This window comes from Mirounga angustirostris, unplaced genomic scaffold, assembly GCF_029215605.1.
Source record: "Mirounga angustirostris isolate CCGP_5_RB_7025 unplaced genomic scaffold, mMirAng1.0.hap1 SCAF_13, whole genome shotgun sequence".
Classification (NCBI taxonomy): Eukaryota; Metazoa; Chordata; class Mammalia; order Carnivora; family Phocidae; genus Mirounga; species Mirounga angustirostris.
Genome location: NW_026991721.1, coordinates 68,284,733 through 68,299,694, shown reverse-complemented (window position 1 = coordinate 68,299,694; position 14,962 = coordinate 68,284,733). Strand labels below are relative to the sequence as shown.

Below are 14,962 nucleotides of genomic sequence, written 5' to 3'. Positions count from 1 at the left end.
TTGTAACAAAAATAATTAGAGAATAGAGGAAAGAAATAGAGAAAACCCATGACACCAAAAGTTGATTCTTTGAGACAAGATCAACAAAATTGACAAATAATAGCATGATAGATGCTATTATTATTACTTCATTATTGTTGGTGTTGCTATCATAATACTAGTAGTTACTCGGGGAGGCAAATGAAAGCCATATAATCACATTCCCTTCAATATAGATGGGAATCCCTCCCACCCAAGTAAATGTAGTTTTGCTTTACTTTAACTCACATCTCATCAACTTTTATTGAAATTCTCAGCACTCTTGGGCCATTATATGATTTTATATCTCTCCTTGTCTTCTCACACATTTATTAAGAAATTCTCATTTTATGATGTATCCAACTTATAAAACATCTTTTCCAATTAATACATAATGTTAAATGGCTAACCGTGGGCGCCTGGGTGGCTCAGTTGGTTAAGCGACTGCCTTCGGCTCAGGTCATGATCCTGGAGTCCCGGGATCGAGTCCCGCATCAGGCTCCCTGCTCAGCAGGGGGTCTGCTTCTCCCTCTGCCCTCTTCCCTCTCATGCTCTCTGTCTCTCATTCTCTCTCTCTCAAATAAATAAATAAAATCTTTAAAAAAAAAATGGCTAATCGTTTGTGGGCATCTGAGAATTGACTATCAGGGACAATGAGCATACTTCTAACCTAAGTGTGCAGAGGGAGTAAATTTACACAGTAAAATTCATAAACAAATTATATGTTCTTTGAAAAAAATTATAAGACTAAATTCCAATCATGTAGAATGTTTCATTATAACTTGGAAAGTACAGAAGATGAAATAGGAGAGGGGCCCAACTGGCTCAGTCGGTGGAGCATGCGACTCTTGATCTCAGGGTTGTGAGTTTGAGCCCCACATTGGCTGTAGGAATTGCTTAAAAATAAAGTCTTTAAAAAAAAAAAAAGAAAAGAAATAGGAGCTGTCTTCCGCTTTTAATATATAAAGATCATCTCCTATTTCCAAGTAGATTGTGCTTCCAAAGTTCATTTTTAATTATGGTGTTTTCAAAGCAAAATGCACTTTTCCATGGAAGTTATGTTATAAATGGTGACTGCATTTACAAGATGGCTTAAAGAAGCTAGTACATTAGAGACAAACTACATTTGTGATTTTTTCCAATCAAGTAATTCTAAGTCCACATTTAGGATATAGCTGACATTGACCTACTTAATCTAAGGAGCAGTCAAATGGTAGACATAGTTAAGTACACCTCAAATCAATTCTATATGATCTTTCCTTCTTTCTTTTCATGCACTCTTTTTCTAATTACAAAGATAATACAGGCTTATTTTAAAAAAAACTTTTACATAAATGAGATCATTCTCTCTATATGTTTCTGCATATCTATATATAGATATATCTATATATATCTAGATATCTAGATAAATCTGCCATTTCCACTTAGTAGTATAGCATAAGTGTGTTTCCATATCATTAAATATTCTTGCACAACATATATTTTAATGGATCCATGCACATCATAGCTAGTGATGTATCTGACTACTTACCAATAATTAAAGATATGTGTTATTTACAGTTTTCCACTATTATAAGTTATGTTACAATCACTTTCAACTTTTAAATATCACAAATATTTAGACTTTACAAATATGTTTAGATAAACACATAACCATGGTGCCCTCAAAAGTTGTGCCTGAATACTGAATTCTAACCCATGTGGCAAAGCTAAGAGCCCAAAAGGAAAAGAGACCAAGGTGCTATTCCTAAATCCACTTCTCCGAATCCCTCCACTGCTCCAAATGTCAGCCTCCTCAAAGGAAGGCCCTGCATTAGGTCATAAAAAGTCTTCTTATAGAGACTGGAATAAATTGATTAAGAATGCCTTCTTATTTGAGAAAAGGTACTATCTGGCCAGATGCTTCTCTCACAATTCTACTTATAGAGAAGTCATGTTCTCTCCCTCCTAAAGGACACTGGACAAGAAGGGACATGCAGATGGGAGAAAGCAGGGCAGGAAAGGGGAAAGGGTTGCAATGTCAGGAAAGCAGAGGGGGAAGAGGAATAGAGAGGAAAATAAAATGGAATTGCTCTTACACTGTGTTATTCCAGGTCACCCAAGTCATGGATAATACGAGGATGAGATGAGTAAGATATTTCTTAGGGGAAAAGCCTGTGAGAGAAATAGCAAGGCGGCGGGGGGGGGGGGTGGGGGGGGGCGCGGCAAGGCTGAAAAAGCCAACAGACTGCAATGTAGGTCTCACGTGGGGTGCAGGAGAAAGAGAAGGAAGGAAATGGTGGTGGGTGGTGGCGTCTAGTTGGGCAAGCCTGCCGTGGAATCCTGAGCCAAAGTTTCCGATGAGAGGAGCCCTGCGCCTCCCAGTGATGAGCCTGTTTTAGTTGTCCCTGCTGCAACCAGTCACTGACTGGGAATGCCTGTGGGAAGCAAGGCCTTGATACAAACAGGGTGAGAGATTTCAAAGCGCAATAGCTAGCGCCACTGATCAATCACGCCCCTACAGGTGGAGAACTGAAAGTCTCATTTTCATAACCGTCACACACTGGATACCACTACATAACGTAAATTCCAGAATAGAACCACTCTTCTTTAAAATGGTGACAAAATTATAGGTTCTACCATTAAGAGAATTTCAGCATTCCTTAATGTTGAAGAAATATTCAGATGTTGAATATTGCCGGTAGTTGAAGACTGCCAATAAAGAGAAATATCCAAACAGCCATCTGTTTGTTGCTAACAAACTTACTCCAGGAGCTTCTGTGCATCATAGTATCCAATTGGATGAACAGGAATGTTTGGAAGACCAACAGCCTCTGTGATTTCACGTCTATAAGCGTATTCTGAAAAAAGTGGAACACACGTTAGTAGAAATTCAGTCCCTTTCAAAAGTTTGTCTGTAAATCACCTTAAACACTACTAGCATCTACTAGAACTGTCATAATAAAAAGACAATTTTGAATGTCAGTATGTGGAGCAACTGAAACTCTCCTACCTACCTTGCAAGAGTGTAAAAACACTTTGGATAACTCTTTTGAAAAGTAAGGTTATACAGAATTGTGCATGAGGACATGGCAATTACTCTCCTAGGTATTTCCCCAATGAAGAAGAAAATACATGTACACAAAAAGACAAAATTGTACAAAATTGTTCATAGCAGATGCATTCGGGCAGCCAAACATGGGACATGGTACAGATGTCTGTCAAAAGGAGCAGGAATAAACAATCGGGTGCAGCACATATACTAAACTTGGAACAATACAGAGAAGATTAGTATGTCTGCTGTGCAAGGATGACATGTAAATTCATGAAGTGATCCATTAAAAAAAAATAAAAACAATCTGTAGTATAATCACACAGTAGAATTCTACTCAGCAATTAAAAGGAACAAACAATTAGTACACACAATAACACGGATAAATCTTAAATCATTATACTGAACAAAAGCAGCAAGGTACAAAAGAATAGACACTGGGGGTGTCTGGGTGGCTCAGTCTTTAAGCATCTGCCTTTGGCTCAGGTCATGTTCTCAGGGTCCTGGGATCGAGCCCCGCTTAGGGTACCCTGCTCAGTGGGGAGTCCGCTTCTCCCTTTCCCCTCTACCCTTCCCCCACCTTGTGCTCTCTCTTTCTCAAATAAATAATATCTTTAAAAAGAGAGAGAGGGGGGCGCCTGGGTGGCTCAGTCGTTAAGCGTCTGCCTTTGGCGCAGGTCATGATCTCAGCGTCCTGGGATCGAGCCCCACATCGGGCTCCCTGCTCAGCGGGAAGCCTGCTTCTCCCTCTCCCTCACTTGTATTCCCTCTCTCGCTGTGTCTCTCTCTGTCAAATAAATAAATAAAATCTTTAAAAAAATAAAAAAATAAAAAAAATAAAAAGAGAGAGAGGAAGGAAAATTAGAAAATATTGGCAAGATGGTGGAGGAGTAAGAGACCTGGATTTCATCTGGTCCCAGGAATTCAGCTGGATAGGGATCAAACCATTCTGAACACCTACGAACTCAACAGGAGATCAAGGAAAAGAATAGCAACAACTCTCTAAACAGAAAAGCGACCACTTTCTGGAAGGTAGGATGTATGGAGAAGGGAATCCGAGGCAATCCTCGGGAGGATAGACGGCGGGGGAAGGGGACTCCATCGGCTACTTCTTGCAAGTGGAAGATCAGCAGAGCACAAAATCGGAACTTTTAGAAGTCAGCTCCGCTGAGAGACGTCGCTCCAGTGGCTAAGCAGGGGATGGAACCCTCACGGGACAGTGTGGTCTCAGGACCCTCAGGGTCGAGGAAAGACCGGGGGTGCCTGAGTGAGGCAGAGCTCCCAGGTATCGGAGCGGGGAAGCCGGCTGCAGAGACGGAGCCGAGGAGTGGGCTCTCAGCTTGGGGTGGCCATAAACTGTGATCCTCGGTGCAGCAGGGCCACTGCTCCTCCAGCAGGGACCCAACAGGCAGCAGATCTGGGGAGACTCCCCTTCCTCCCCGGGGAGGACTGGCACAGGAGTGCACCACAGGGATCTACGGGGTTTGGAGACTCCACCCGGGGTCGGATGCCAGAGATAGAAACACTCAGTCACAGGCCGGGTTAGCACGGAGTGCAGCCAGAGACCGGGGAAACAGGAGTGACTGACTGCTTTTCTCTCGGGGCACACAGCGGGGCCCCGAGTTCTCACTCCTCCGGGTCAGAGACTGGGAGGCCGCCATTTTCACCCTCGTCCTCCAAAGGTGTACGGAAAGCTTGCAGGGAACAAAAGCTCCTGAGAGCAAACCGAAGCAGATTACTTAGCCCGGACCAATGGCGGGGCAATTCTGCCTCTGGCAAAGACATTTGGAAACCACGGCAACAGGCCCCTCCCCCAGAAGATCAGCAAGAACAGCGGGCCAAGACCACATTTACGGATCAATGAGAACGGCAGAACTCCAGCGCTAGGGGAATACTGCACATAGAATTCATGGCTTTTTCCCCATGGTTCTTTACTCTTTAAAAGTTAATTTTTTTTAACTCTTTTCTTTTTTCTTTTTTTTTTTTTGAATTTTTCTTTTTCCCATTTTCAACCAAAATTGTATCAATCCCTTTTTTAAAAAACATTTTTTATTTTTCATTTTTAGAATCATATTCTAACCCTTCATATTAGTTGCCCTTATTTTTGGTATATATATATATATATATATAAGTTGTTCTCTCTTTAAAATTTTGAGATACAGTTTCTTCTAACAGATCCAAATATACCCTAAATCTCTAGTGTATGGCTTTGTTCTAGTCTCCTGCCTGATCACATTCTCTCACTTTTTTTTTAAACCTCTTTTCTTTTTTCAACCAACTTCTTATCTTATCAATTCCTTTTATAAAATCTTTTATAACTTTCATCTTTATAGTCATATTCCATGCCTTCATCGTATTAACCCTTATTTTTGTACATATATAAGTTTTTCTTTCTTTAAAATTTTGCGAGGCACTTTCTTCTAACAGACCAAAATACACCCCAAATCTAGTGTGTGGCACTGATCTATGCACCAGCCTGATCATATTTGATCATATTCTGTTTTTTTTTGTTTTGTTTTGTTCTGCTTTTGTTTGTCTTTATATTTTTCTTTTTCTTTTTCTCTTTTTTCTTTCTTTCCCTTTCTTTTCCCCCGGTTTCAGGTGTTTTCTGATTTGTTTAGTGTATATTTTCTGGGGACGTTGTTACCCTGTTAGCATTTTGTTCTCTCATTCATCTATTCACCTCTGGACAAAATGACAAGATGGAAAATACCACCTCAACAAAAAGAACAAGAGGCAGTACCGAATGCCAGGGACCTAACCAACATGGACATTAGTATGCTGTCGGAACTAGAGTTCAGAAAGATGACTTTAAAGATACTAGCTGGGCTTGAAAAAAGCATGGAAGTTATTAGAGAAATGCTTTCTGGAGAAATAAAAGAACTAAAATCTAACCAAGTCGAAATCAAAAAGGCTATTAATGAGGTGCAATCAAAAACGGAGGCTCTAACTGCTAGGATAAATGAGGCAGAAGAGAGAATCAGTAATATAGAAGACCAAATGATGGAAAATAAAGAAGCTGAGAAAAAGAGAGATAAACAACTACTGGATCACAAGGGCAGAATTCCAGAGATAAGTGATACCATAAGACGAAACAACATTCGAATAATTGGGATCCCAGAGGAAGAAGAAAGAGGGAGAGGGGCAGAAGGTATATTGGAGCAAATTACAGCAGAGAACTTCCCTAATTTGGAGAAGGAAACAGGCATCAAAATTCAGGAAGCACAGAGAACCCCTCTCAAAATCAATAAAAATAGGTCAACACCCTGATATCTAATAGTAAAAATTACCAGTCTCAGAGACAAAGAGAAAATCCTGAGAGCAGCTTGGGAGAAGAGATCTGTAACCTAAAATGGTAGAAACATTAGATTGGCAACAGACCTATCAACAGAGACCTGGCAGGCCAGAAAGGACTGGCACGATATCCTCAGAGCACTAAATAAGAAAAATATGCAGCCAAGAATACTATATCCAGCTAGGCTGTCAATGAAAATAGAAGTAGAGATAAAAAGCTTCCAGGACAAACAAAAACTAAAGGAATTTGCAAACACGAAACTAGCCCTACAAGAAATATTGAAAGGGGTCCTCTAAGCAAAGAGAGAGCCTAAAAGCAACATAGACCAGAAAGGAACACAGACAATATACAGTAACAGTCACCTTATAGGCAATACAATGGCACTAAATTCATATCTTTGATTAGTTACCCTGAATGTAAATGGGCTAAATGCCCCAATCAAAAGACACAGGGTATCAGATTGGATAAAAAAACAAGACCCATCGATATGCTGTCTGCAAGAGACTCATTTAAGAGCCAAAGACACCCCCAGACTGAAAGTGAAGGGGTGGAAACCCATTTACCATGCTAATGGACACCAAAAGAAAGCTGGGGTGGCAATCCTTATATCAGGCAAATTAGATTGTAAACCAGACTGTAATAAGAGATGAGGAAGGACACTATACACTACTTAAAGGGTTTATCCAACAGGAAGATCTAAGAATTGTAAATACCTATGCCCCTAACATGGGAACAGCCAGTTATATAAGTCAATTAATAACGAAAGCAAAGAAACACATCGACAACAATACAATAACAGTGGGGGATTTTAACACCCCCCTCACTGAAATGGACAGATCATCTAAGCAAAAGATCAACAAGGAAATAAAGACTTTAAATGACACACTGGACCAAATGGACTTCACAGATATATTCAGAACATTCCATACAAAAGCAACAGAATACACATTCTTCTCTAAAGCCCATGGAACATTCTCCAGAATTGATCACATCCTAGGTCACAAATCAGGTCTCAACTGGTACCAAAAGATTGGGATCATTCCCTGCCTATTTTCAGACCACAATGCTTTGAAACTAGAACTCAATCACAAGAGGAAAGTCGGAAAGAACTCAAATACATGGAGGCTAAAGAGCATCCTACTAAAGAATGAATGGGTCAACCAGGAAATTGAAGAAGAATTTAAAAAATTCATGGCAACAAATGAAAATGAAAACATAACTGTTCAAAATCTTTAGGAAAATGCAAAGGCAGTCCTAAGAGGAAAGTATATAGCAATACAAGCCTTTCTCAAGAAACAAGAAAGGTCTCAAGTACACAACCTAACCCTACACCTAAAGGAGCTGGAGAAAGAACAGCAAATAAAGCCTAAACCCAGCAGGAGAAGAGAAGTAATAAAGAGCAGAGCAGAAATCAATGAAATAGAAACCAAAAGAACAGTAGAACAGATCAACAAAACTAGGAGCTGGTTCTTTGAAAGAATTAACAAGATTGATAAACCCCTGGCCAGACTTATCAAAAAGAAAAAAGAAAGGACCCAAATCAACAAAATCATGAACGAAAGAGGAGAGATCACAACCAACACCAAAGAAATACAAACAATTATAAGAACATATTATGAGCAACTCTGTGCCAGCAAATTAGATAACCTGGAAGAAATGGATGCATTCCTAGAGATGTATCAACTACCAAAATGAACCAGGAAGAAATAGAAAACCTGAACAGACCTATAACCACTAAGGAAATTGAAGCAGTCATCAATAATCTCCCAACAAACAAGAGCCCAGGGCCAGATGTCTTCCCAGGGGAATTCTATCAAACATTTAAAGAAGAATTCATACCTATTCTTCTGAAACTGGTCCAAAAAATAGAAATGGAAGGAAAATTTCCAAACTCGTTTTATGAGGCCTCCATTACACCTTGATCCCCAAACCAGACAAAGACCTCATCAAAAAGGAGAATTACAGACCAATATCCTTGATAAACATGGATGCAAAAATTATCCCAAAATACTAGCCAATAGTATCCAACAGTACATTAAAAGGATTATTCACCACGACCAAGTGGGATTTATCCCTGAGCTGCAAGGTTGGTTCAACATCTGCAAATCAAACAATGTGATACTATACATCAATAAAAGAAAGAACAAGAACCATATGATCCTCTCAATAGATGAAGAAAAAGCATTTGACAAAGTACAGCATCCTTCTTGATCAAAACTCTTCCGAGTATAGGGAGAGGGTTCAATATCATAAAACCCATCTATGAAAACCCACAGCAAATATCATTCTCAATGGGGAAAAACTGAGAGCTTTCCACCTAAGGTCAGGAACACGGCAGGGATGTCTACTATCACCACGGCTATTCAACATAGTATTAGAAGTCCTAGCCACAGCAACCAGACAACAAAAAGAAATAAAAGGCATCCGAATCAGCAAAGAAGAAGTCAAACTCTTACTCGTTTCAAATGATATGATTCTTTATGTGGGAAACCCAAAAGACTCCACCCCAACACTGCTAGAACTCATACAGGAATTCAGTAAAGTGGCAGGATATAAAATCTATGCACAGAAATCAGTGGCATTCCTATACACCAACAACAAGACAGAAGAAAGAGAAATTAAGGAGTCGATCCCATTTATAGTTGCACCCAAACCATAAGATACCTAGGAATAAATCTAACCAAAGAGGCCAAGAATCTGTACTCAGAAAACTATAAAATACTCATGAAAGAAATTGAGGAAGACACAAAGAAATGGAAAAACGTTCCATGCTCATGGATTGGAAGAACAAATATTGTGAAGATGTCAATGCTACCTAGAGCAATCTACACATTCAATGCAATCCCCATCAAAATACCACCCACTTTTTTCTAAGAAATGCAACAAATAATCCTAAGATTTGTATGAAACCAGAAAAGTCCCCAAAGAGCCAGAGGAATGTGGAAAAAGAAAAGCAAAGCTGGCAGCATCACAATTCCGGACTTCAAGCTCTATTACAAAGCTGTCATCATCAAGACAGTATGGTACTGGCACAAAAGCAGACACATAGATCAATGGAATAGAATAGAGAGCCCAGAAATGGACCCTCAACTCTATGGTCAACTCATCTTCGACAAAGCAGGAAAGAATGTCCAGTGCAAAAAAGACAGTCTCTTCAACAAATGGTTTTGGGAAAATTGGGACAGCCACATGCAGAAGAATGAAACTGGACCATTTCCTTACACCACACACAAAAATAGACTCAAAATGGTTGAAAGACCTCAGTGTGAGACAGAAATCCATCAAAATCCTAAAGGAGAACACAGGCAGCAACCTCTTCCACCTCAGCCGCAGCAACTTCTTCCCAGAAACATTGCCAAAGGCAAGGGAAGCAAGGGCAAAAATGAACTACTGGGACCTCATTAAGATAAAAAGCTTTTGCACAGCAAAAGAAACAGTCAACAAAACCAAAAGACAAGCGACAGAATGGGAGAAGATATTTGCAAATGACATATCAGATAAAGGGCTAGTATCCAAAATCCATAAAGAACTTATCAAACCGAACACCCAAAGAACAAAGAATCCAATCAAGAAATGGGCAGAAGACACGAACAGACATTTTTCCAAAGAAGACATCCAAATGGCCAACAGACACATGAAAAAGTGCGCAACATCGCTCGGCATCAGGGAAATCCAAATAAAAACCTCACTGAGATATCACCTCACAACAGTCAGAATGGCTAAAATTAACAAGTCAGGAAACGACAGATGTTGGCAGGGATGCGGAGGAAGGGAACCCTCCTACACTGTTGGTGGGAATGGAAGCTGGTGCAGCCACTCTGGAAAACAGTATGGAGGTTCTTCCAAAAGTTGAAAATAGAGCTACATATGATCCAGCAATTGTACTACTGGGTATTTACCCCAAAGATACAATGTAGGGATCCGAAGGGGTATGTGCACCCCGATGTTTATAGCAGCAATGTCTACAATAGCTAAACTGTGGAAAGGGCCAAGATGTCCATTGACAGATGAATGGATAAAGAACTAGTGGTATATATATACAATGGAATATTATGCAGCCATCAAAAGGAATGAAATCTTGCCATTTGCAATGACATGGATAGAACTGGAGTGTTATGCTGAGAGAAGTAAGTCAATCAGAGAAAGACATGTATCGTATGACCTCACTCCTATGAGGAATTCTTAATCTCAGGAAACAAACTGAAGGTTGCTGGAGTGGTGGGGGGTGGGAGGGATGGGGTGGCTGGGTGATAGACATTGGGGATGGTATGTGCTATGGTGAGTGCTGTGAACTGTGCAAGACTTGAATCACAGATATGTACCTCTGAAACAAATAATACATTATATGTTAAAAAAAATAAAAAAGAAGAAGAAGATAGCAGGACGGGAAGAATGAAAGGGGGGAAATCGGAGGGGGAGATGAACGATGAGAGATGATGGACTCCGAGAAACAAACTGAGGGTTGTAGTCGGGAGGGGGGTGGGAGAATGCATTAGCCTGGTGATAGGTATTAAAGAGGGCACGTTCTGCATGGAGCACTGGGTGTTATATGCAAATAATGAATCATGGAACACTACATCAAAAACTAATGATGTAATGTATGATTACCATAATAATTTAAAAAAAAAGAGAGAGAGAGTATACATTGATTCCATGTATATGAAGTTCAAAACCAGGCAAAGTAATCAATGGTGAGAGATACCAGCAGGTGGTTGTTCAAAAAAAGGAGCACAGGAGAACTTTCTGGAGTCATGAAAATGTTCTGAATCTTATTTTGAGTGACACAGATATATGCAATTAAAAATTAAAAAAAATTTTATTGAACTGAATTCTTAAGGTCTGTGTATTTTATTATATGTAAACTCTACTTCAAAATAAAAACATATTGTCATTTCTTCAAATTTAAAAAATGAGTTATTTTTCCACTTTTCCTTCAAATTTTAAATTAATAAGAACTTCAGGTGATTGCAAAAGTGTATCCTTTTTATGGGTAAAATGACATAATGATATGCGATGTGGGCTTTATTTAAAATTTTTCCTAAGTAACAACAAAAAAGGGAGTATAAAGAGATGAAACAAAATTGATAAAATATGTTGATAATTACCTCTATTTTTCTGTATGTTAGAACTATTCCATAATAAAAAGTAAAACTAAAAGGAAAAGAAAAGAAAAAAAAAAGAATAGGGCACAAAAGGGAATTCAATAAATGTAAGTCCCATAGGGATACCAGGGATACCATTTTCCTCCTCCAAATACTATCATTTAAATTTGAGGATAATCAACAGAAATATTCCAGTTAAGTTCATTTTATGTTCATAATCATAGTTTTGTAAAACAGAGATTAAGAGAAATTATATATAATTTTTTAACTTGGGAATAAAAAGAAGTAAGTGAAGTTCAGGTATATTTATCTGATTTTATTATAGAAGAATATGTGTTGTTTAAAAAAAAATCATGACAGTTCCAAGATTTACAAAGCCAAAATACGTAAGTTTTAAAGGAGTTTACAATTTGACAGAACAACCAGATGAAGAATAAATATGAAAATGCCACAGATACTTTGGCGACCTATTTTTTAATTTTTTTTTAATTTTTACTGTGTGGCATAACAGATTTTATTTTATTCAATTATTAACATATAATATATTATTTGTTTCAGGGGTATGGGTATTTAGGAGTATAGGTGTGTGATTCATTAGCCTTACATTGTGTTAACCCAGCACTCACCACAATACATACCTCCCCCACTGTCCATCACCCAGTTACCTCATTCCCCCAACCCCCTTCCCTCCAGCTACCCTCAGTTTGTTTCCTAAGATTAAGAGTCTCTTATGGTTTGTCTCCCTCTCTGGTTTCATCTTGTTTCATTTTTTTCTCTCTTCCCCTATGATCCTCTGCTATGTTTCTTAAATTCCACATAACAGTAAGATCATATGATAATTGTCTTTCTCTGATTGACTTATTTCACTTAGCATAACACCCTCTAGTTTCATCCACATCATTGCAAATGGCAAGATTTCATTCTTTTTGATGGCTGAATAATATTCCTGTGTGTGTGTGTGTGTGTGTGTGTGTGTGTGTGTGTGTGTGTGTACCATTTCTTCTTTATCCATTCATCTGTCGATGGACATCTGGGCTTTTTCCACAGTTTGGCTATTGTGGACATTGCTGCGATAAACATTGAGGTGCAGGTGCCCCTTTCGATCTCTACATTTGTATCTTTGGGGTAAATACCCAGTAGTGTAATTGCTGGGTCATAGGGTAGCTCTATTTTCAACTTTTTGAGGAACCTCCATACTGTTTTCCAGAGTGGCTGCATCAGCTTGAATTCCCACCAACAGTGTAGGAGGGTTCCCCTTTCTCCACATCCTCACCAACATCTGTTGTTCCCTGACTTTTTAATTTTAGCCATTCTGACTGGTGTGAGGTGGTATCTCATTGTGGTTTTGAAATGTATTTCCCTGATTTGGCGAGCTATTATATCCAAGATATACACCTTATAACCACACAAATTCAGGGGCACCTGGGTGGCTCAGTGGGTTAAGTATCTGCTTTCAGCTCCAGTCATAATCCCAGGGTCCTGGGATCCAGCCCTACTTGGGGTTCTCTGCTCAGTGGGGAGCTTGCTTCCCTCTGCCCCTGCTCATGCTCTCTCTTGCTATCTCTCTCTTTCAAATAAATAAATAAAATCTTTAAAAAAAAATAAGCCACACAAACTTAATGATCACAGATTTTTGTAAACCTTATCAAATAGCTGAGGACATTCAAAATAAAGTGGCTTCCTTTGTTAATGATCTACACTTTTACAGGGAAGCATTTCAGCCTTACACAAGCATGTGCATCTGGAGCCAGGTGGCTGGAAGCCCTCACTTAGCAGGGTGGTGATCTGGGCAGACACCCGCTTGTCTCCCTTTCCTCCTGTCAAGCAGAGGCAGTAATACTACAAGGCTAATAGGTCTGTTAATACATGTAACAGCTGTCATTCAGGAAACAGTCCTAGAAAGTTATCACTATGGTGTTTATATAGCAAAGATGCAATAAGCATCTTCTGGACTCTATACTTTATTTTTTGTGTTTTTTAAAAAGATTTTATTTATTGAGAGAGAGAGAGTGTGGGGAGGGAGAGGGGCTAAAAGAGAGGGAGACAGAGAATCCTCAAGTAGACTCCACACTGAGCATGGAGCCAGATGTGGACTCGATCTCACAACCACAAAATCATGACCTAAGCCAAAATCAAGAGTTGGAGGCTTAACTGAGCCACCCAGGTGCCCCAGGACTCTATATTTTAAATGTGCCATTTCGGAGGTTTATAGAACTTCTTTTCTGCTATCCCTTATCCATAACTAGGAAATCCAAAAACTTAAAAACCATAAATTTGGAGGGAATTTGCTTAGCATCAAAACCTGATTTGATGCAAACTCATTTGACAGCAAAATCTAGTTTGAGCAGACATGTGGTTATTCATATTATTTATCATTTATTATTTTCCTCTGCTTAGTATGATTATTCATACATTTTGTTGCAAAAATATTTATATGCCTGCTTCCTGTATCCTAGCCCAGTCTCCTGAGTGTTAGGCAATATATAGAATATGCCCCATATTACTTTTAAATATCTGAAAATATCAGAGTTCTAAAACCCATCAGGCCCAAGGGTTCCAAATAAGAGATAAGGGACATAAACCAATAATTTCCAGAGTTTGAAACTCTTTAACTTACTTCTTAGATGCAAAGAGAATTTTGAAAAGACATACTTGATCTCAAAATCCTTTAATAAAATCACTTAAAAAGGTTTTTTTTTAGTTTCCCATGATGATTAAGGTCCTATCACTCACCATTTGCTGGGTAACCAGGTGTGAGAGGGTCTCCTGCACCATTAAGATTTAAGATATTTCCACGCTGGACACCGTGTCCAGGAAGATTCCAACCATCTGGATAGGACTCCACCCCAGGAGCAAAGTAATCAGCAGGATCTGAGTACAGAATGACTCCTTTGGCCCCTGCCACCTGGGCATTTTTAACCTGGAAAGAACAATGTCTCTCTTATTTCAGGTTGGTTGTTCCAGATTTGATAATATCAATTTTTTTTTGAAATTACACTTAAATGAATAGCCAAACTTTATTTTCAATCCTTTATCATTAGACCTACAACAAAGGACATCTCACAGAGTACTGGCTTTTGCTTTTTCCTACTTCAGGTTCTAAAAATGGGCTTCTAAGAAAAAAATAAAATAATAAAATAAAAATGGGTTTCTAGGGATGGATCATCCCTCAGAGCTGTAGCTTTAGGAAATGTCCACAATAGTGATAGCAAGAACTTGCTGTTTCTTCCACTGGTCTAGAAGCACAAGAAGAAAGCAGACTCCATAGGCCAGATCTTTTATGACTGGGAGGGAATATTTTTGAAATTTAATTTCTCACAAAAGAGGAAAAAAATGAACAGATCAAGTGATAGTAATTTTTTAAAACTGCTATGTAGAATTTGGTTTCTCTGATTACCTATATTAACAATTCACATTAAAATTGAATTTAGTATTTTCAAAGATAATATTAAAAAACGAAGATACTGATGGCAACAACAAATCCAATGAATGCTTCTACGTAGACCACAGGCATAA

General features: G+C 38.9%; 1 protein-coding gene and 1 pseudogene across 1 annotated transcript in view; one reads left to right on the top strand and one right to left on the bottom strand.

The window, feature by feature from the left end:
- The window catches only part of FOLH1 (folate hydrolase 1), a 68,990-nt gene that overhangs the window by 31,143 nt on the left and 22,885 nt on the right, over positions 1-14,962 (bottom strand). Inside the window, exons 6-7 of the mRNA XM_045892829.2 lie at positions 14,180-14,366; positions 2,765-2,858 (exon numbers count right to left, since the gene is read on the bottom strand). Coding sequence (XP_045748785.1) covers positions 2,765-2,858; positions 14,180-14,366 — 281 coding nt within the window. The remainder of the gene's footprint in view (positions 1-2,764; positions 2,859-14,179; positions 14,367-14,962) is intronic.
- Positions 3,246-3,342, top strand: LOC123858080 (U6 spliceosomal RNA; annotated as a pseudogene).